A 23,798-nucleotide genomic window follows, 5' to 3' on the forward strand; every position below is an offset into this window, starting at 1 on the left:
AAGGCACGAATGAGCTCACTGGCTTAGTCCAGGGCCGCAGCAAGACCCCTGAATTTAGTCAGAGCCCCATTAATTAAATAAAAGTTTCATTAATTAATTAAAAGTATTATTCGTAAATAAATGTTTAAATAAAACATCTGATTATTTAATCAATGAAACATTTAATTAACTAATGAAACATTTATTTAATGAATGCCATTTTAAAATAATTAATGAAACCCCTTTTAAATGGCATAAGTAAATATGAACATATTTAACTGATTTTAGCTTCACTCCAATGGCTGCCTGTCCATTTTAGGGTTCGTTTTAAAATACTCATTTGCTTTTACAGCCTTGACTGGCCTTGCCCCACCTTATTTAGCTGAGCTGCTGCACCCGTATTCCCCTAGCCGTTCTCTCCTGAGAGTGCCTAAAACTAGGTTAAGCAAGTTCAGAGGCGATTAAGCATTCGCCGTCGCAGTTCCAAAACTTTGGAATGATATTTTTTACGTTTAATGTTGATTAGCGTATTTAAAAAAAAGTCATTCAGAAGAAGAAGAAGAAGAAGTAGAAGAAGAAGCAGAAGAAGAAGAAGAAGTAGCAGAAGTAGAAGAAGAAGCAGAAGAAGAAGCAGCGGCAGCAGCGCAACCCTCAAGCAAAATCAGTAGCATCAGCGCCATCATCAATATCATAAAAGTGAAATAAAGTAGGAGAATGTCCTTATTTCGTGTCAACAGGTAAGAACAACGTTTTGTTCTTTGATTAATACAGTATTAGATGCTCACTCCCATTTAACTCATTCACACCTAGTCATTTTAACTGGAGCAACTCTCTTCGTCGCGGTGTTACAGTTCAACTGGGTCCCAAATTAACCAGCTCCTGATATTAGATATGGGCCGATCGCTGAGATTTGTGTTTGGATGTTTTAGTGGGTTGATTGTTGACATGTTTTTTGTTTTTTTTTTGCCTGAGTTCAGATTCGTCACAAGCCACGTTGAAATTGTTAAACTTCTTATCTATCTTGTTCATCAACAAATTCTCGAAACAAAGCGTCTCCCTTTCATCTCCCGATCGTCTGCAAGAAAGTTTAAGCATCGAAAAAATAAGTGTCACTAGAGAGACTTGAACCCGTCACGCGGAAGAATTAAAAAATCACGCACGTGTAGACGCTGCGGTCAAGCCGTGTTACTCGCGAAGTCAAATGAGCTAGTCGCAATTCACATGTTACATACTAGACATTACGGCAAAGGGCAGTCAACGAGAGGCGCTCGTCACTTTCAAAGTAAAAGATGTCCGCTTTGCCTACATGGGCGTGAAAAGGTCGCGTTAAAAATGACATCCACGAATGTGTCTGTTGTAACGCAATATATCGATTTAGGAAAAAAAAGTCAACATTAAGTTAAATATTAGTACAAAATAAATTAAGTAGTTTCAAATGAGCATATTGCAAATAAATTCAAGTAGACGTTTATTTATATTTTTTTTATTATTATTGCAAAGTATCCCAGTGGTATCACATTAGACGAATCCTGGAGAAGCCTGACTAACTACAGGTCTCCCGGAAATGCTGTCTCCTCACATCTGGTCTTAAAATTAAAGAAAAAAAGAAGTCCCCTGAAACATCAATACTTGACTGTCTTTGGACCTGATTTTATTTTCTTTTGCCATCATAATATCAAACTTGTCCTGGAAGACTCTACACAACCCCAGGGTCCCCCAAACTGGATCCCATCAAAATCTGATTTGGCATTTCAAAATTAGTGACTCCTGAAAATGCCACATTTCATTGTCATTTTGTCACATATTTACATCATCATTAAAAAAATAAATAAAATCTTTAGCTAACACCACACCTATCCTGGGGGAACCACATTCAGCTGTCAATATATCATTTAAATAATATATTTTTAAAATTTAAAATAAAAAAAATCATTTAAATAAATTATTTTGCTATCGTAATGCTAGATGACACGTCCAAAGTGCACCTAAGTTATATAATCTTCTTGTCTAGATTTCTGACAAACTGAAAGTAATGAGCGTATATCCATCTTGTGTACGTATTGCCCAAATTCAACCTGTTGTCTGCTGCCTACTCCATCCACTCTGCTATAGTACATACTGACAAAAGCAAGTTAACATTTTGCCTGTGAATCTCTTCTCCGATCTCAAGGTGTTTTTTGGCAAATTTGGGAAAAGAAAAAAAACCCACCTCCTTCAGACTAAAAATGCACTGCATTACTCTCGTTCGTAACGAGTACAATATTACTATTTTTTGTGTGTAATATATTACACTACCATCATACACACCAGCATGACTCCCAATACTGAGTAATATGGTATTCTCCTTTTCAGAATTCTCCTTTTCAGATAAAGGAAGGAAGGAAGGTTAAAGGGAACCAATTGCAATATTGCTCGGAACGAGCGTATGTCTTTTTAATGTAAAGATCAAAGCTTGGTTAAAATACTGTACATGAGACTGTCCATCAGACACTGTTGAAATAATACTAAAGTACTTAATACTGTACTATGTAGCGCTTGTTAGAATCAAGATTGACTTGACTTTTCTACTGTATAAGCCACTGTTATCGGAGTGGGTCGCGAGTTGCAACACTCAATTCAAACAACACACCATGTGTGTCATTAGTTTGTACAAAAATGGTATAAACACGAAATAAGATAAACATCTCATGATACCTTGTTAGATGGCTCTGTGGAAGATGTCTTGTGTTCCAAAAAGAAATGGTTAACGATCACCATGTTCCAGCTGCAGGGTTTTGCAATGTACCTGTCCTGGAAGAAAGTGTTTGTTTTTTCCCGGTTTATTTATTTATTTTTTTTAGCTTATCTATTTGGGATATAAAGACGCAAGAAAACCAATCAGAAATGTCATTTTATCTTGCCTTGTTTATTTGTAAGCTCCTATACCTTTTTTTTTTTACATTTAATTAAAAAGTGAAATATTTTGTGAGCTACTTGGATTTTTCCAAGCATCCAATGTATTGACAATGGTTTTGTACAACTCTTGTAGGTATCTTGGAACTAATGATAAAAGTTTTTCAAATGAGTCCCAGTCCTTGGGGTTACTTGTTAAACTGCATCAGAAGGCAAAAGAGAAACACAAGCAAGATATGACAAAGGACAGAATAATGTTTTCTGAAACACATGCAGGTAATCTTGCCGTTAAAAAAAAAAGAAAGGCTGAAAATGACTGCATCCAAAAAAGCCAAGGATGTGAAAAGAAATCAAAAAAGGCTCTCCTCATGAATGTTTTTGACAATGTTCATCCAGAGCCTGTTGAGGATGAACAGAACAGATGGAAAGTTGATAATGAGAAGCAAAAGAATGACCATTCAGGTGGGTGCTTGCTTTTCTTAAGTCCACTGTATTTTTAATAGGAAGTGACTAACATACTTCATGTGATGCTTTATTCAGATTCAGGGTGTGTTGTTAGACATTCAGAGACTAATATCACTGGTGGAGATCGAGTGGTTGAAACAACAGAAGATATCAACCCGAAGGAAATATCAAGCATGTCATTCTTTCCATCTGGTTTCACAGTCCTGGGAGGATTTGGAAACAAGACAGTACATAAGGTAGAGTGGATCATTCATGCTCCCCCCAAACTCTTGTAGTAAAAACTGAAGTATGGTCACTTCACTGTCTTTGCTGTCCATGAGTGTATATTCACAATAACTTTTTTGAATGTAAGATAAGCAAGATCTTACATTTCTGTAATGCTAATGAAATAATACCATTTGAAGAATCCATTGTCATACACCAGCTGTGAAGGGGTTTCCATCATGCATGCATGCATAGCCTGCAAAATGTCTTTCTCAAAAATCAAGTAATATTTAATAATTGTGAAGTGGAACAGTCATATCACAGCAGCACTTTGTGTGGGGAGGGGCACATATGTGAAGACTGTATTGACATACTCCATTTCTTGTTGAACCATCTAATGGCTGAATGACTGATGCTATTTGTTCACTTAAAAACACTAGAACTGTGTTGTCTGATAATATAACCTACTACTGTAAACAATCTATAGGGGCTCGTTTCCAGGTATACACATTTTAATTCAATCAAATTCAATCAATCAAATTTTATTTATATTGCCCTAAATCACCGAAGTCTCAAAGGGCTTCACAGAATGAAAAGAGGTCGTACAGAGACATCTTTTCAGTATAAGGTACACAACTGCATCCCCTGTCAAAGCTCCCAGAAGGGGAAGGAAAAACTCAAAAACCCCAATTTGGGGAAAATCAGAAACCTCCAGAAGGGACCACAGGTGGGAGGAGCCCCCTTCCAGGCCCACAGGTTGAAGTGGATGCTGCATGTACCAGACACAGAAACAATATAAATTACAGAAAACATATTGTGCTATATAGTGCAGTGATGTCTTGACAGCAGGCAAAGCCATTGGGCAGGAACCATCCCACATTCCAGCCAGGTCGACCGCAGACTGCCAAACTCCTAACCCGTGATGGTCGACCAGCGCAGGACCCAATGGAGGCGGTCAAGTCAACCCTCACCATCTAGCTAGCCCCCTCTCCCAGCCGGAAGAGGGGGGCAGGAAAAAAGAAAAAAGAGAAGAAGGCTGCAGACAGGCTAAATTAACTAAATGCTTTTGAGTATAGATGTGTTTTTAGTCGGGACTTAAAGATTTCTACTGAGGTGGCTGCGCGAACTTCCATAGGTAGGGCATTCCATAGTACTGGCGCGCGAATAGAAAATGCCCTTGATCCCGCAGACTTTTTTTTAGCCCGTGGGGTCGATAGCAAACCGGCATTTTGTGATCGAAGTTGTCGGGACGGAACATAAGGTGATACTAAGTCGACGAGATAGGAAGGAGCTAAACCGTGTAAAATTTTATAAGTAATTAACAGCACCTTAAAATCACATCTCACATGTATTGGAAGCCAATGCAGGTCAGCTAGAATCGGAGTAATATGATCAAACTTTCTCGTCCTTGTCAATAGTCTCGCTGCTGCATTCTGTACACACTGCAGGCTTTTAATGTAGGACATGGGAAGTCCAGAAAACAAAATGTTGCAATAGTCTAGGCGCGACATAACAAATGCATGAATTAATGTTTCTGCATCGCTAAGAGAAAGAATAGGGTGAATTTTAGCTATATTGTGGAGGTGGAAAAACGCCGTTCTTGTCATGTTATTAATGTGTTCGAAAGGAGAGAGTTGAGTCAAATATCACGCCGAGATTTTTTGCAGAACTACTTTGGGAAATAATACAGTTTTCTAGGTTCAGCGTGGTATTCAGTGCTGATCCCGAGATACCAACACATGATCTAAGACGTTCTATAAGAATATGATGATCAATTGTGTCAAATGCGGCACTAAGATCAAGCAGTAATGATATTGATGAGATGTTGGAATCCAAGGCTAAGAGAAGATCATTCGTCACTTTTACTAGGGCTGTCTCAGTTGAGTGGTTGGCCCTAAAACCTGACTGAAGGAGTTCAAATCTATTGTTGTCTATCATAAAATTGCTAAGCTGTTGTGTTACAACTTTCTCAAGAATTTTGGCGATAAACGGAAGGTGTGACACTGGCCTATAGTTAGCGAGATCTTCAGGATCTAGGTGAGGTTTCTTAAGTAATGGTTGAATGACGGCCGTCTTAAAAGCTTCAGGTACAATGCCAGAGGAGAGTGACAGGTTGTTAATATTCAAGACAGATTACCCTAAGACCGGGAATAAATCTTTTGACTAATTTGCCTGGAAGCGGGTCGAGCATGCAGGACGTCAGCTTTGCTGCATTAACCAGTTGTGTAAGACACTCCAGGGATACTAAATCAAACTGGGACAGGGTAGCCAGACTTTCATGAACCTGATTGTCCGAACTAGCATCAACAATCACAGTCGAGGTGGTGAGCGGCGCTGCCTTTTTTATTTCTTCCCTTATTAGCTGAATCCGCTGAGTAAAGAACTGCATGAAATCGTGTGCTGAATGGAGGGAATTATGATTAACCTGCTGCTGCTGTGTTAGCTGCACTACCGTCTCAAATAAATACTTTGGGTTGTTTTTATTAAGTCTAATCATTTTGGAAAAGTAATTGGTTTTTGCTAACCTAAGAGCCTCTTTATATTTCAGCAAGCTATCGCACCAGGCCTGACGGAAAACCTCGAGTTTAGTTGTTCGCCATTTACGCTCAAGTTGTCTACTTAACAATTTACACGTACGCGTTTCCTCCGTAAACCACGGAGTGTGCCGCTTTGGGCGAGTTTTAAGTTTCAGCGGCGCAATAGAGTTTAGGGAATTTAAAAGAACCGAATTAAAATCATTCGCGAGCTTATCGACTGAGCCAGTGAAAGACGGAAAGGCAGCTGTTGCGGAAGGCAGTAATTCAGAAAGTGCAGCAGTGGTTGAAAAATTAATATCACGGCTCTTAAAGCCTTGGTTGTGGACAACAAGACCACACTGAGCTAGGACTTCAAATGTTATAAGATAATGATCAGACATAACGTTAGTATGCGGCAGAATTATGACGTTTGAGGCAGTTCGGCCATGGGTTAGCACTAAGTCTAAGATATTACCATTCCGGTGTGTTGCTGCTTTTATTATTTGTGTAAAACCAAATGCATCGATTATTGCTTGAAAAGCTACAGTAAGTGGCTCTAATGGGGAGTTCATATGAATATTGAAGTCACCCATAATTAATATATTATCTGTGTGAGTTATTAAGTCAGCCATAAGTTCAGGGAATTCATCTAAGAATTCAGAGTATGGGCCAGGAGGACAGTAAATAACTACCACATAGAATGGTGGTGAGGAGCTCGATCGCATAACGAGAGCCCCAAATGTCTTGAAAGTGTGACTCGTGCTCGTGCTAAGCCTAAAATCAGATTCTGAAATTAGGGCGACACGCCCCTCCTTTTTTTTACAAGGACAGGCAACATGTGAGCCCACAAGGTTTGCGGGTGAGGCCTCATTTAATGGTAAGAATTCATTTGGTTTTAGCCAGGTTTCGCAGAGACCAAGCACGTTAAGATTTTGATCTGTAATAAGATCATTTACAAGAAGGGCTTTTGAAGCGAGTGACCTAATATTTTTGAAGCCGAATTTAAACTGGGACATTTTTCCCGGACTATTCTGAGTCCTCGTGCCCCTCGTGCACTGAATGGTATTTAGTGCTTGTTGACCCTTAATGGTAATCACTAGCACGCAAATGCTATTCTCGATTGCTCACAGTTAACTGACGAATCTATAGGTATAGAAATTAATAGTTGTTATATCCATTCAACTTAAGTTGGTTATTAAAAGCAAAGGTCTTTAAAAACAAAAACAGCAAAACAAATGACAGAGGAATTACTTGATTATTTGATGGGATAATCTGTTATTATCATACATGTTGTGTGTTGTCACGAGGACTTACGAGACTGTGGAGTCTGATGAGTGGGAGTCGAGTAATGGCGGAATAAACGAATCATTAAGAAGACTACGTGTGCAATTTAAAATCCTTTCAATGGTAGCAGAGGATGGTTTCCAGTTATAAAGTACCACCCAAATTCGACGAAAAACAAGCAAGCGCTCTCGGACTCGAAGGAAGAGCCAGAGAAATTTCGTTAGAAATATCCGCAGAAGACCTGAATAAAGATGACGGTATGGAGACATTGCTGACTACATTGGACACAGTGTTCTTACGAGAAGAGAAAGACTGCACGTATGAAGCATACTCTTATTTTGATTCGATATCTAAAGACAGTGCAGTTTCCAAGTCTGACTATATAATCGACTTCGAGCAAAGATACAACCGCATGAAAAAGTACAATATGACTTTGCCTGATGCTGTGTTAGCATTTAAACTCCTCGATACGTCGTGTCTGGAAGAGAAGAGTAGACAGCTTGCACTTACAGCGTGCACGGAATTGACTTTTGTGTCGATGAAATCAGAGTTGAAGTGGATTTTTGGAGGAAAAATCCCCGGAGCGGGCAACGACAGTGAAGTTAAAGATGCATTTTTTTTCACCGATAAAAAGCCTGGAAACGACTGATAAATTTAGAAGAAGCCATATTCCAATGCAGAGCGGACAGCGACTGCTGCAGAGCGGACAGTGACAGCCACAACAAGGCACAAATCCACTAGACCAGTATGTCAAAGCACGTACCACTGGGTAAAAGATTGTCCTCATCGTAGAAATGAAGTCAAGTTAACAGAAGACAACAGTGTGGATGAGTGTAACATCACACTGTTCACTAAAGTTATGAAGGACTCTGAAGTATTCCTAACTGAATCATTGGGTTCAGCCATTATTGACACTGCTTGCACACGTACTGTGTGTGGTGAGAAGTGGCTGGACAGCTACATCACTGAACTGAACCAAAGTCAAATCAGCAAGCTGTTGCAAACAGAATCTCCAAGTTGCAGGCGTTTTAGATTTGGAAATGGACACGTGGTGTGCTCTAATAAAAAAGTAAAAATACCTGCCAAAATTGGCCAAACAAAATGCCACATTGAAACCGAAGTTGTTCCAGCTGATATTCCTTTACTGTTGAGCAAAATGTCTTCAAAGAAAGCAGGAACAGTCCTAGATATGGAGAAAGACAAAGTTGTCACGTTTAATCAGCAGGTGCCTCTTGAATTCACTAGCTCAGGACACTATTATGTGGATATCAGCGATAAAAATACGAATGAAAGCTGCAATAAAGGTGAAGTCCTTGTAGTTACAACAGAGATGTCTTCTGAAGCTTCATAAGCAATTTGGTCACGCCTCTGTAGACCAGCTACAGAGACTTATTCAAAGTTCTGGAAATACAGACAAAGATTGTCTAGCCATTCTGAAGGAGCTCATTCACGATATTGTGAAATTTGTCAGAAACATCGCAGGACAAAGCCCAAGCCTGCTGTTGGATTATCCTTGGCGTCAGAATACAATGAGACAGTGACAATGGATCTACACGAGCTGGAGCCTGGTGTTTGGTACCTCCGTATCATCGACCACTTTACACGATTCAGCGCTGGAAGGACCAAGAAACCTTCGGAGATCGTCAACTCTTTCATTCACTCATGGATAAGTAAACATGGTGCTCCCAAACTGATTTTTATGGACAGTGGTGGCGAGTTCAACAATGAGGAGATTTGAGGCAGAAAAATTCAACATTGAGACAAAGACCACAGCGGGATACTCTGACCCTAACCCTAACCCATGTCCCTGGAACAATGGACTACTAGAAAGACATAACATGTCTTTGACTGAGATCCTTTTAAAGGTAAAAGAAGAAAATGTGTGTGGTTGGGAAACTTCTTTAGCCTGGGCACTTATGGCAAAAAACTCTGATCAATGTGCATGGATATAGTCCACATCAGCTTGTGTTTGGACAAAATCCAAGCCTTCCCTCTGTTCTGGTTGATAAACTACCTGGTCTAGGGAGCATCAATATGGGTACTCGAGTAGGAGAATATCTAGTAGCATTAGATGCTGCTAGAAAAGCTTTTGCAGAGGTGGAATGCTCAGAAAGAATAAAAAGAGCACTTCACAAGCAGCTCAGATGTACAGATAAAAATTATGAAACAGGAGACAGAGTGTATTACAAACGAGCTGATAGTTCAGATTGGAAAGGTCCTGCTGTAGTCATTGGTCAAGACGGAGCAGTAATGTTCATCAGACATGGTGGAATGCTTGTCAGAGAATACCAATCGAGGCTGAATAAAATAAATGCACAAAATGAAAGTCAGCCTCCTCTGCCCTGTCTTCCCGAAAAGTGCAAAGAAAATGAAAGCAAAGTTCAAGATCAGGTGTCAGAGAGTTTAGATGATGAACATAGTGTTAATGGAGAAGAAGAACAAGAAACTGACAAACAAACTGATGAGACAGTCACCAAAAGTGATGTAACTGGTGCTGTTGCTACTACTGATGTCAAATTGAGAGCAGGGCAGGTAGTCACATTTACCAACAAAAATTATGATACCCAACATACTGCTTGAATATTAGGCAGAGCAGGAAAAGCCAAGGGGCCGTACAAAAACTGGTACAATTTACAATATCTTGAACCGAATGGAAGTGAGGGACAAAAAGGAGCGGTGAATATGGCACTAGTTGAAAATCTTCAAAAAGAGTGTGAAAATGCAGATGCTGATGTACTCATTGCAAGAGACATCTCTTTTGATGGATGTTGCTAAACAGCAAGAGACTGAAAACTGGAGAAAAACTGTTTTTGAAGAAATAGGTGACAAAGGACAAAGATGTGTTTCTACTAGATGGGTTGGTACACTGAAAGAAACTTCCAAGGGAATTGTTCCCAAAGCTCGCCTTGTGGCAAGAGGTTTTGAGGAAGTCAATATTCATGAATTGCAAAAAAGATTCTTCCACATGTGCGTCAGTCACTCAGGCTGCTCTTAGCTGTGATATGTCAAAACAAATGGACAATTCATTCTATGGATATTAAATCTGCCTTTTTGCAGGGAATGGAACTCTTGAGAGACATCTATATCCGTCCACCACCAGAAGCTGGTGTGTATGGTGTTGTATGGAAGCTAAAGAAATGTGTGTATGGACTTGCGGACGCCCCTCTCTATTGGTACAACAAAGTAAACTAAGTAAAACACCTCATGCCAAAGACTGGGGGTAAAATGTAAAAAAGTTGACCCTGCAGTGTTCTATTGGCAGAATGAGCAGTCTAAGGTGACAGGACTACTGGCGTGTCATGTGGATGATTGTTTTTGGGCAGGGTCAGAGCACTTCATTTCCACTGTCATCCCTGTACTAAAATCTGTATTTCATGTGGGTCGAGAAGAACATGAGAGTTTTTCATATGTGGGCATGGACATTTTAACGGTTGACGGTGTAGTGCAGTTGCATCAACACACCTACATTGACAACCTACAACCACTTCCTATACTGAATGCACAAGCTATACAAAATGATGCTTCACTGAACGAATTGGAGAGAGACCAGCTGAGGTCAAAAATAGGACAAATTTTGTGGGTAGCAAAACAAACAAGACCTGATGTTATGTTTGATGTATGCAGCCTGGCATCAAAAATTAAAAATGCTGCTGTTCAGTCCATCATTAAAATCAACAAAATAATCCGCAAATTTAAATCAGAGAAGGTCACACTTAAGTTTCAGTATTTAGGCATCAATGATGAGTTGACTTTGGCTGTATTCAGTGATGCCTCGCTGGGTAATCTTCCAGACGGAGGCACGCAGGGAGGTACATTAAATTCTCTCATTGGAAAAAATGGTAGATTCTCCCCACTGTTTTGGCAGTCTAAAAAAAGTCAGGCGTGGGGTAAGGAGCACACTGGCAGGAGAAACACTTGCCATGTCAGATGGGATTGACAATGCACTGTTCTTGGCTACACTCTATTCTGAGATTACTACTTGAAACCCTGACCTCAAACCTCTTCCTCTCATCTGTGTCACAGACAATCATTCCCTGTTTGATGCTCTTAAATCCATAAAACAAGTCACAGAAAAGAGACTCAGGTTAGAAATCAGCAGTATTAAAGAGCTTCTACAAACTAATAAAATCAAAGAGCTACGTTGGTCAAATGCAAAGCTACAACTAGCTGATTGTTTAACTAAAGGCCCTTCAACCCTCATGCTTTTGAAAGCCTTAGAGGAGGGTGTATGCGCACATTGAAGCGAATTGTTTGTGGGTGTTATTAATGATGTTCAAACTTGTTGCCCTGTTATTTGTGATGTTCAATGTTGTTGCTCAGTTATTTTATTCTTTTGTTTTAAAGAAAGGGGAGATTGTTATTATCATACATGTTGTGTGTTGTCGCGAGGACTTACGAGACTGGAGTCTGATGAGTGGGAGTTGAATAATGGCGGAATAAACGAATCGTTAAGAAGACTACGTGTGCAATTTCAAATCCTTTCATAATCAAAAGGGTAATCCGTTTTTAAAAGATTCAGCGTGAAAGACCTAATGTGCACTTTTCACTATGTTACAGCCATGTGTTATCGATTCACAGGTTCACAGAGTCCTGCCTCAATGGTTAGCACAACCTTGTGTCATCCCCCGAGACATTAAAAATTCACTGGTTCCATGCTCTGACATCAGAGGACTTAGTGTGTTGCTGCTGAAGAAGCTACACAATCATGGAATTCACCACTTCTTTCCAGGTAATGGAATTCAAGCTTTATTTTGATTGTCCAGGTGCATCATTTTTTTTCGTTACGCTATTGCTCATTTTATCTTTATGGAAACTGTTGGATCCTCGGGACTCACAAGCTAACAAGCTTTGGGTCCCAACAAATATTTGGAGTCCTCAAAATTGCGCACTATAAAAGACAAAGTAAGTCCAAAGTTCAAAATGCATTTACAAAACCAAAACCAAATGTCATAGTGAAATAATAGAATAAACTATTGCAACCATGGATATAACTTAGATATAAATTGATATAACTAGAAAAGTCTGTTTTTTTTAGTTTGAGTATTAGTTGTTTAGTGTCACCGTATTTGTTTTGATCCTTTTTTCGATCTTCTGAAGTATTTTGTTTTGGGCTTTTTACTTTCTGGCCCGTTGTTACAGAATTGCATATTATTTGACTTGTCGCTGATACTAAAATATTTGCAGAGTTGATGTTGTTTCGGTCTAAAAATAGCACTTTGAGGATTTTTTTTTTTTTTTTTTTATCCCCCCATAACGAGAATCTTCAATCTCACGACCACGAGATCTTGGGTAAATACGAGATTTGACCTGTGAGATCAAAAGAAACATGGCAGACGAAGTTGTAAAAAAATGTTCGTAAGTCATCGAGTTTGCTCGATAAAATAGGAAATGGATGATGATTAATATTTTGATGTCAAAAAAGTAGAGGTGACTGTCACTATTAGATTCTGATTTAGGTGCCTCCGATTCAATTTATAATCGATTTATGATTCAATTCAATCAAAAACGATTTTTGCTTCTATCAATTGATGTGTGAAAACTCACACAGCTTCAGTCTGCTTTGCAAGACAGACAGACACTTTGTCCGGGGTCAGGTCACGGGGGCAGCAGCTTGAGCAGGGAAGCCCAGACTTGCCTCTCCCCGGCCACTTCATCTAGCTCCTCTGGGAGGACACCCTGGTGCTTCTAGGCCAGTCGAGAGACATGGTCTCTTCAGCGTGTCCTAGGTCGACCCCTGGGCCTCCTCCCAGTGGGACATGTCTGGAACACCTTCCGAGGGAGGCATCTAGGGGGCATCCTAACCAGATGTCCGAGCCACCACAACTGAATCCTCTCAACGCGGAGGAGCAGCGGCTCAACACTGAGTCTCTCCCGCATATGTCAGAGCACACAGGTCCTAGGTGAGAGACCAGACTAAGCATGTCTCACATAGCCCTTATGATGAGGAAAACAATTGGAAAAGTAGGAGTATGAACTTGTTTGGCACGTTATAAGCACATTGGGGTGAGTGAACAATAGAAGTCAATGTCATAGAAAATGGCCATTTTTTTACTACATTTGATCAACAGTCTCTGTGAAGTACATAGGAAATGCAAAAATTATGTTATATTATTTTGTGCGACATTATTTTGTGGTGTTAGCACTACGATGAAACATGCGTTTGTAGATGACTTCAGTACAGGACTCCTAACAGATTTGAAATTTAGAGAAGGTGGGATTATGTGGGTTGAGTTACATCAGCTTTTATTGTTACAGTTGTGTGACTTTGCGCTGCCATATAGGCCATGCCCATTTTCGAAACATCATACGAGTTGGTTGAGGGCAATAGGTGTGTCTAATGGCTTGTCAGACAACATTTAAGTGATATCATTTCAGTGGGCTCAGACAAGTACATAAAAACGTTAAGGAATTGCTATAATTTTTGTTGTCACTAGGTGGCGCTCACACGACAGCAGCAAATAGGCTTGTAGGTGTGTTTTGCATTGGACTTCCATGAAAAAAAATGCTATATTTTTGGCTGCCACTAAGTGGCGCTCACACTACAATGGAAATTACGTTAGTCGGTGTGTTCTGCATTGGACACCCATCAAATATATACAATTTTGAAAAGATACGTCCATCTGGGTCCAAATACAGCAACTTTGTTTGTTTTGCGAGACATCTGACTGACATTTTGGTTTTGTCAGTAGGTGGCCCTATAAGCAATGCAAAAAATTATTAAACACATGTTTTAAGGGCAGGAGCCTTCACGTGTCTTTAAAGTTTCAGATTTTTTGATGCCTGAGTTAGCTGAGTTAGCAAGGGTTTTGTCAGATGTAGTGAAGTAAACATTTAACACATTTGGAAGCCCCGCCCCCATCACATTTGTCGGCAGATCTTCACCAAATTTTGATCAATTGTGCCTCTTAGTCTGATAATACACCATAGCAAATTTGTTGATTGGGGCAAGCGTTTAGATCTGCGTGTACATCTGAGTATACGGCTCGCGCTGACTTTTTTGTAGGGCTTGAGGTCCTACATATGCTTAAAAATTGTCGTTGCTCTAGGTTAAACGTGCTGGGACTGAGAGGATTTTTTCCACTCATAAAGCCATTTTGGAGCCAATTACAGCCACTTTTTTCGATTTGGCGAGACGTCTGACTGAGGTGGTGTGCAGGCCCTTTTTACAAAAATCTTGAAATATGAGAACCTTAATGTTCCATGTCTTAATTAATGATATTATAAACAATTTTCAGTTAGGTTATTCAAACATATATAGCACAGTACATGAAAGTGTAAAATTAATTACATTTTTATTAACCTTTAGGTAGCGCTTAGCGATTTCAAAAAAATTTTATTCATAGGTATTAAAGGCATGAGTCATATATCTGCGAAGTTTTAGATTTTTTGAAAATTTTACAATTGAGTTATTATTGTTTTTGTCACTCTTGGCAAAGAAAAAAATTGAACACATTTTAAAGGCCCGCCCCATCATATATGTCAGCGGTTCTTCAAAATTTGCCCAGTTGTGTCGCTAAGTCTGATAATGCACCACAGCAAATTTGAAGTCGATCGGGTCAAGCGTTGAGGAGAAAGAAGGAGCAGTTCGGGACCTGCAAACGTCCAAAAAACGGGCCTAAATTGCACATTTAAAAATTCATATCTCTTTTTCTGTACATCTGAGCATATGGCTGACTTTTTTGTAGGTTTCGACGTCCTACATATGCCAAATCACCAAAACAAACGGCGGTCACAATCTAAATAGCTCCCGATTTTTTATTTTTTATTTTTTTTTCCTTGATCTCTTAATGCTCTCTACTTCTCTTGGCACTGAGATGTACAGTGTAACTACTCGGGTGTTGCTAAAAGTTTTTTAAAAAGCACCCTAGCGCTTTGGGGAACTCTCTTTACCTTTGAACTGAGATGTACAATACTGTATATCCATGCAGTTTCCCCATAAGTTTTTAAAAGTACTGTAGTGCGTGAGTCTAGCCGTGCTTTGGTGTCTTCTTGCTGCCTTGGTTAAACAATTGAAGTTTGCAAATCCAGTGTAGCTCTAAACACCAAATTGATTCTTTGCAGACAAAAGACATTCCCAGCAGAAGTCGGGACAGGTTAGGCAATAGCTACGCTACGCCTCTCATGCAATCAATCAAAGCCAACACCACGTAGCTTGGTTGTTGAGCATTGCACTGCCTTCCTGCAGTGAGCATCCACTCACGTCACGTTCAACGTGAGGCAATCGTATGGCTCGATTGGCTATTGCAGCGGTCTTCTAAGCATTCGAGCCGCTCACATATCCATCTGTGCTTGCACAGAAGCCTGCAACTGTTGAAGCGAATGCCCTAGTGCTTCTGGAAGCAGACAGATTACATACAGCCTGGCAACACAAGTTAACTGAATTCGAAATGGGGTAAAAACTCCCAACTTTAAACTACAACACTAGAAGGAGCATAACCAAATGCATATAATATGACACGAAAAGAACAGAATATGGTGAATAATTTTACTATAAAAAAATATTTAGTAAAATGAATTTAAAAGGAAATTGACTCATAATATTTATTATTATAGTTTATTATCCTAATGATAATGATGTCAGGTTATGTTAGGACAGCAGAAATGGCCTTGCTGGTCCTAACGGTCCACCACTGGTGTGAGCAGTTCGGTGAGGCTATGGAAAACGACTTTCGGAAGGCTTCAAAGACGTTTTGGTCCACCATCCGGCGTCTCAGGAGATCCGCCCGGGGTTTCTAAAGGGTTTGGATGTTGTAGGGCTGTCCTGGCCGACATGCCTCTGCAACATCGCATGGACATTGAGGACAGCACCTTTGGATTGGCAGACTGGGGTGGTGGTGCCCCTCTTTAGGAATTGTGGCCGAAGAGTGTGTTCCAACTACAGAGGGATCACACTCCTCAGCCTCAACGGTAAGGTTTATTTCGAGGTGCTGGAGAGGAGGGTCCAAGTCGAATCTCAGGAGGAGCAGGGTGGTTTTCGTCCTGGCCGTGGAACAGTGGACCAGCTCTACACCCTCAGCAGGATCCTCGAGGGTGCATGGGAGTTCGCCCAACCAGTCTACATGTGCTTTGTGGACTTGGAGAAGGTGTTCGACCGTGTCCCTCGTGAAGCTCTGTGTGGGTTGCTTCGGGAGTATGGTGTACCGCACGCCCTGATACGGGATGTTTGTTCCCTGTATGACTGATGTCAGAGTTTGGTACGCATATCCGGCAGTACGTCGAATTAATGTCCAGCGAGGGTTGGACTCCGCTAACGCTGCCCTTTGTCACCAATTCTGTTCATGAGTTTTATGGACAATATTTCTAGGTGCACTCCACTTCCACTTGCACTCCACGTCCACTGTGATGCGGACGCTGTACCGGTCTGTCGTGAAGAGTTCGAAGTATTTATTTATTTTTTTTCAACTTTTACTGAGTTTTGATTTGCAAGTAACATGCCTTTTTTCCCTCACTACGTGGAGATCTGCTACTCTTTGAAGTCTGCTATAAATTGTATAGCTTTTATTGTTTAAAATAAGATGAAATTAAAATTTTAAAAGGTAGAACAACATACATTGGCATGTCAAAGGAAATTGAAGTACCAAAATACTGTGAAAAGCTGTTGCACAAAAATATGAATATTTCTCAGTAGATATACCTGGACCCCTCCCTGGTGAGGGGAGGGGCGTGTCCCACAGGGAGGAGGCCCCGGGGATGACCCAGGACACGCTGGAGCGACTATGTCTCTTGGCTGGCCTGGAAAAACCTGGGGATCCGCCTGGAGCTGGACGGAGTGGTTGGGGAGAGGGAAGTCAGGGCTCCCTTGCTCAAGCTGCAAGTTGGATGAACGAAAAAGATATATGACAAACGAGATGTGAAAATGAACTTTTTCAAGTGAGCAGTTAAATTGAATATGCATAGCATTAAACTTGTGCCAGTTTGTTAATCTCTGAGCATATTGGGAGCATTATCAGTAACATATGTAACATTACAGTGGGCCCCCGTGTTACGAATTTAATCCGTTCAGCGGCTAGGCTCGTAACTCGAATTTGCCTTATGACGGGCAGTCCAGACCTATGTTAATTAGTGAATGCGTGCAACGCGTGCAAAAATCTTAGGTAAAAACATCATGACTTTATACACATATTAGAAATTAGTAACATAATCTACTGTACAGTTAAATTTAATAACATAAATATACAAAGGAAAAATGACATTTACCTTTGGGGCGACGTAACTTGAGCTGGTGGTGGGTGGAGGCGGAGGGGAGCAGAGACAAACCCGCAGAATTTGATTTTTTTCTTAAACGAGAATTTTTCTTAAACGAGAACATATCACTGGTGATTTCCTTCTCTTTAATCCATAATAGAAGAAGCCTCTCCTTTTTGTTGTTGACCGAGGTCCGTCCCCTGACAAGGAAAGTCTTGCCCTTAGAAGAATTGCTTGCTTTCATAGCTTCCTTGTTCTTGAGCGGTTATGGCCATACTCACTAGCAAGGTTAACAATGCGTGTGCCTCCCTTCGTATTTTTTTATTATCTCCTGCTTCGTTTCTATTGTCATCAACCTCTTACTTCTTCCTTTACCACCACTGGCAATTTTAGAAGCCATGTCTAACAGATAGTTTGCAAAGTCTTCACAGCACACGATGATGAAGGTGTTCGGCCAATAGCATATCGGCATTTCTGTGATTGACGTGAAGCCGGCCAATAGCATATCCGCATCTCCGTGACTGAGACCGTGACTGTGACCTTAATCGACCAATAGCATAACGGCATTTCCGTGACATGCGAGAAAAGTTGTTTTTGTTGATGCAGCAAAGCGAAAAAAATAGTGCAGACACACTGACCCGCATGTTGGATGGTTCGTAAGACGAAAGGTTTGTGCCCGAGCAGCTACCGCTGCGAGAGCCCTCTTGTTTTTCTCCGGATTATTAGGGCCCGAGCAGCTACCGCTGCGAGAGCCCTCTTGTTTTTCTCCGGATTATTATTATTAGGGCCCGAGCAGCTACCGCTGCGAGAGCCCTATTGTTTTTCTCCGGATTATTATTATTATTATTAGGGCCCAAGCAGCTACTGCTGCGAGAGCCCTCTTGTTTTTCTCCGGATTATTAGGGCCCGAGCAGCTACCGCTGCAAGAGCCCTCTTGTTTTTCTCCGGATTATTATTATTATTATGATTATTATTATTATTATGCCCTAATGCCCTTCACCAAATAGTAAGATGTTTCGATAATGGGCGTGGCCTATACCACAGTGTAAAGTCACACAAATGTAACAATAAAGGCTGCAGTAACTCAACCCACATTATCCCACCTCTAAATTTTACAAATTTGATAAGAGACCTGCTCTGAAGTCATCTATAACTAATTTTTCATCGTTCATAGTCCTTGTTCATCCCCCGACCTGTTCATACCCCAACGTGCACAGGTCTGCGAGGGCCCTTTATAGCTGCTTGCAGCTCTAGTTAGGGCCTGAGCAGCTACCGCTGCGAGAGCCCTCTTGTTTTTCTCCGGATTATTAGGGCCCTAGTTATTATTATTTACTGTGCAGCGCTTTTCCATTTTTGAGGGCCTAAACATGCACGAAAAGTCACCAAAATTTGCACATTTGTCGGGCCTGGTGAAAAATTGGATATTTTTGTGTTTGCCAAAACAATGCAAAAAAAATGGCTCTGCACACATTCACACATTGGATAAAAATATTCTCCTGAACATATCGACAAAAATATATTCCAGTTTAAAGCTAGCGCCACCTAGTGGCTGCAAAAAATGTCATTAGTCGAAAGATTACAGTAAATCCTGTTTGGTTTGACCTACAGCTATGAAACTTTGTAGGCAAATGAAGGACTGTAAGACCTACAAAAAAGTCAATAGAAGTGATGTGCTAGGATGTACAGAAAAATTGTTATTAGGGCCCGAGCAGCTACCGCTGCGAGAGCCCTCTTGTTTTTCTCCGGATTATTATTATTATTATTAGGGCCCGAGCAGCTACCGCTGCGAGAGCCCTCTTGTTTTTCTCCACATTATTATTATTATTAGGGCCCGAGCAGCTACCGCTGCGAGAGCCCTCTTGTTTTTCTCCGGATTATTATTATTATTATTATTAGGGCCCGAGCAGCTACCGCTGCGAGAGCCCTCTTGTTTTTCTCCGGATTATTATTATTAGGGCCCGAGCAGCTACCGCTGCGAGAGCCCTCTTGTTTTTCTCCGGATTATTATTATTAGGGCCCGAGCAGCTACCGCTGCGAGAGCCCTCTTGTTTTTCTCCAGATTATTATTCTTATTATTATTAGGGCCCGAGCAGCTACCGCTGCGAGAGCCCTCTTGTTTTTCTCCGGATTATTATTATTATTAGGGCCCGAGCAGCTACCGCTGCGAGAGCCCTCTTGTTTTTCACCGGATTATTAGGGCCCGAGCAGCTACCGCTGCGAGAGCCCTCTTGTTTTTCTCCAGATTATTATTATTATTATTAGGGCCCGAGCAGCTACCGCTGCGAGAGCCCTCTTGTTTTTCTCCGGATTATTATTATTATTATTATTATTTACTGTGCAGCGCTTTTCCATTTTTGAGGGCCTAAACATGCACGAAAACTCACCAAAATTTGCACATTTGTCGGGCCCGGTGAAAAATTGGATAATTTTGTGTTTCCCAAAACAATGCAAAAAAAATGGCTCTGCAGCGCCACCTAAGGTTGAAAAAGTGCACCTGGTCCCGGCCCGTTTGACCTAGAGCTACGAAAATTTTTAGACATATGTAGGACCTAGAGACCTACAAAAAAGTCAGCGCGAGCCATGTGCTCAGATGTACAGAAAAAGAGTTATGAATTTTTGAATGTGCATTTTTGGCCCATTTTTGCACGTTTGCAGGTCCCAAACTGCTCCTTGTTTCTCCTAAACGCTTTACTCAATCACCTTCAAATTTGCTGTGGTCCATATTCACACATAGGGGCACAAGTGGGCAAAATTTGGTGCAGATCCGCTGACATATATGATAGGGGCGTGGCTTCAAATTATGTGTTCAATTTTTCCTTCGCCAAGAGTGACATAAACCTTAATAACTTTGTTGTACTAGCTTAAAAAAATCTAAAACTTCATAGACACATGGAAACTTATGTCTTTAACACCTTTAAAAAAAGTTTTTTAAAATACCTACTAGCGCCGTCTAGTGGTTGATTAAAATGTCATTTTTTACACTTTCATGTATTGTGCTCAGTCTGTTTGAGTAAAACAAATGAAAATTGGTCAGAATATCATTAAGACATGGAATATTAAGGTTTTAAAATTTTACGACATTTCGATAATGGGCGTAGTCTGCACGCCACCTCAAAGTCAGATGACTCGCCAAAATGAAAAAAGTGGCTGTAATTGGCCCCAAAATGGCCTTATGAGTGGAAAATAGCCTCTCACTCCCGGCCCGTTTGACCTAGAGCTCCAAAAATTTGTAGCCTTATGTAGGACCTCGACCTCTACAAAAAAGTCAGCGCGAGCCATGTGCTCAGATGTACAGAAAGAGAGTTATGAATTTTTGAAGGTGCACCTTTAGCCCGTTTTTGCTCATTTGCAGGTCCCGAACTGCTCCTTTTTTCTCCCAAACGCTTGACCCGATCGACTTCAAATTTGCTGTGATGTTTGATCTGACTGTGAGGCACAATTGTTCAAATTTTCGGGATGATCTGCCAACAAATATGTTGGGGGCGGGGCTTCATATTATGCCTTTGATGATTACTTTGCCACATGTGAAACAAACCTTTATAACTCAGCTTTACAAGCTTAGAAAAATCTGAAACTTCACATACACATGAAGACTTAAGCCCTTAACACAAGTGTTTAAAAAAATCTTCAATTGCTTATAAGGCCATCTAGTGGGAAACAAAAATGTCAGTCTGATGTCTCGCCAAAACGAACAAAGTTGCTGTGTTTGGTCCCAGATGGTCTTATCTTTTCTAAACTTCATATATTTGATGGGTTTTCAATGCGGAATACACCTATCAACGTATTTTTTGTTATAGTGCGAGCGCCACCTAGTGGCAGCCAAAAATAGAGCATTTTTTAAACGTTTTTATGTGTTTAGCTGAGCCCTTTGATGTAATATCGCTGAAATTAGGTCTGAAAAGCCTCTAGACAGCCCTGCTGACCTCCACCAAATTTTACGAAGTTTCGATAATGGGCGTGGCCTCTACGACCATTTTCATTCCGAAGCTTTATCTGTCCAGTAAAAGTTGCTCTAATTTGACCCAGATGATCTGATCTTCTCACAATTTCACACATTGGATGAAAATATTCTCCTGAACATATCGACAAAAATATATTCCAGTTTAAAGCTAGCGCCACCTAGTGGCTGCAAAAAATGTCATTAGTCGAAAGATTACAGTCAATCCTGTTTGGTTTGACCTACAGCTATGAAACTTTGTAGGCAAATGAAGAACTGCAAGACCTACAAAAAAGTCAATAGAAGTGATGTGCTAGGATGTACAGAAAAATTGTTAAGAATTTTTTTAATGTGCAGTTTTGTCCCATTCTTAGACATTAGCTGGTCTCAAACGAGTGCCTTTTTCTCTTAAACGATTCACCCCATTACCTTCAACTTTGGCATGAATCATTATCCAACTGAGGGGCACACATAGTCCAAATATCGTGAAGATCTCTTGACAGAAAAGATGGGGGCGGAGCTTCAAATTATGTTTAATACTTCCTTCGCCAAGAGTGACAAAAATCTTAATAACTCAGCTATGACAGCTTCAAACCATCTGAAACTTTCCTGGGACTTTAAAAGTCATGCAATAATACAGCTATGTGATAAACTTTCAAATCATTTACAGCGCCACCCAGTGGCGGACAAAAATCTCATTTTTTATACTTTTATGTACTGTGAAATGCCTGTTTGACTAAATGAACTAAAAAATGGTCAGAAAAGCTATGACACATTGGAACATTAAGGTTCTCAACTTTTATGACTTTTCATTAAAGGGCGTGGCCTCTATGCAAACTCAAAGTCTGATGTCTCCCCAAAACGGTGAAAGTTGCTGTAATTGGACCTAGATGATCTGATGTTTGCAAAACTTCATATATGGGATGGGAGTCCAATGTGAAACACACCTACAAGCCTATTTTTTATCATAGTACGAGCGCCACCTAGTGGCAGCAAAAAATATAGCAAATCCTTAATGTTTTTATGTACTCTGCTGAGCCCCTTGAAGTGATATCCCTTAAATGTTTTCTGAAAAGCCAGTGGCCATGCCTTATGCCCTCCACAAATCAGTGCGATGTTTCGACAGTGGGTGTGGCCTATATGGCATTGAAAGTCACAAAATTGGAACAATAAAAGCTGCAGTAACTCCACCCACATTGTCCCACCTTGTCTAAATTTTACATATTTGGTAAGAGTCCTGCACTGAAGTCATCTACAACTACTATTTCATTGTTCATAGTCCTTGTTCATACCCCGACCTGTTCATACCCCAACGTGCACAGGTCTGCGAGGGCCCTTTATAGCTGCTTGCAGCTCTAGTTATTATTATTATTTACTGTGCAGCGCTTTTCCATTTTTGAGGGTCTAAACATGCACGAAAAGTCACCAAAATTTGCACATTTGTCGGGGCTGGTGAAAAATTGGATATTTTTGTGTTTCCCAAACTAATGCAAAAAAAATGGCTCTGCAGCGCCACCTAAGGTTGAAAAAGTGCACCTGGTCCCGGCCCGTTTGACCTAGAGCTACGAAAATTTTTAGGCATATGAAGGGCCTAGAGACCTACAAAAAAGTCAGCGCGAGCCATGTGCTCAGATGTACAGAAAAAGAGTTATGAATTTTTGAATGTGCAATTTTGGCCCATTTTTGCACGTTTGCAGGTCCCAAACTGCTCCTTGTTTCTCCTAAACGCTTTACTCAATCGCCTTCAAATTTGCTGTGGTCCATATTCACACATAGGGGCACAACTGGGCAAAATTTAGTGCAGATCCGCTGACATATATGATAGGGGCGTGGCTTCAAATTATGTGTTCAATTTTTCCTTCGCCAAGAGGGACAAAAACCTTAATAACTTTGATGTACTAGCTTGAAAAAATCTAAAACTTCATAGACACATGGAAACTTATGTCTTTAACACCTTTAAAGCAAGTTTTTTTAAATACCTACTAGCGCCGCCTAGTGGTTGATTAAAATGTCATTTTTTACACTTTCATGTATTGTGCTCAGTCTGTTTGAGTAAAACAAATGAAAATTGGTCAAAATATCAATAAGACATGGAATATTAAGGTTTTAAAATTTTATGACTTTTCGATAATGGGCAAAGTCTGCACGCCACCTCAAAGTCAGATGACTCGCCAAAACGAAAAAAGTGGCTGTAATTGGCCCCAAAATGGCCTTATGAGTGGAAAATAGCCTCTCACTCCCGGCCCGTTTGACCTAGAGCTACAAAAATTTGTAGCCTTATGTAGGACCTCCAGCCCTACAAAAAAGTCAGCGCGAGCCATGTGCTCAGATGTACA

The 23,798-nt window shown here is 40.6% G+C and overlaps 1 protein-coding gene across 5 annotated transcripts in view; it reads left to right on the forward strand.

Moving 5' to 3' along the window:
* Nucleotides 1-551: 551 nt before the first annotated feature.
* ddx51 (DEAD (Asp-Glu-Ala-Asp) box polypeptide 51) overlaps nt 552-23,798 on the forward strand; it is a 92,023-nt gene continuing 68,776 nt past the window's right edge. For 4 of the 5 annotated variants that reach the window (XM_088420694.1, XM_088420695.1, XM_088420693.1 and 1 more), the window contains exons 1-4: nt 552-716; nt 3,008-3,333; nt 3,412-3,572; nt 11,919-12,069. In XM_088420694.1, coding sequence (XP_088276820.1) covers nt 694-716; nt 3,008-3,333; nt 3,412-3,572; nt 11,919-12,069 — 661 coding nt within the window. In that variant the 5' untranslated portion in view covers nt 552-693. The remainder of the gene's footprint in view (nt 717-3,007; nt 3,334-3,411; nt 3,573-11,918; nt 12,070-23,798) is intronic. The other variant, XM_088420696.1, reaches the window with a different exon arrangement.

Source organism: Hippichthys cyanospilos, chromosome 8, assembly GCF_059441005.1.
Source record: "Hippichthys cyanospilos isolate Australia breed blue-spotted pipefish chromosome 8, RoL_Hcya_1.0, whole genome shotgun sequence".
Classification (NCBI taxonomy): domain Eukaryota; kingdom Metazoa; phylum Chordata; class Actinopteri; order Syngnathiformes; family Syngnathidae; genus Hippichthys; species Hippichthys cyanospilos.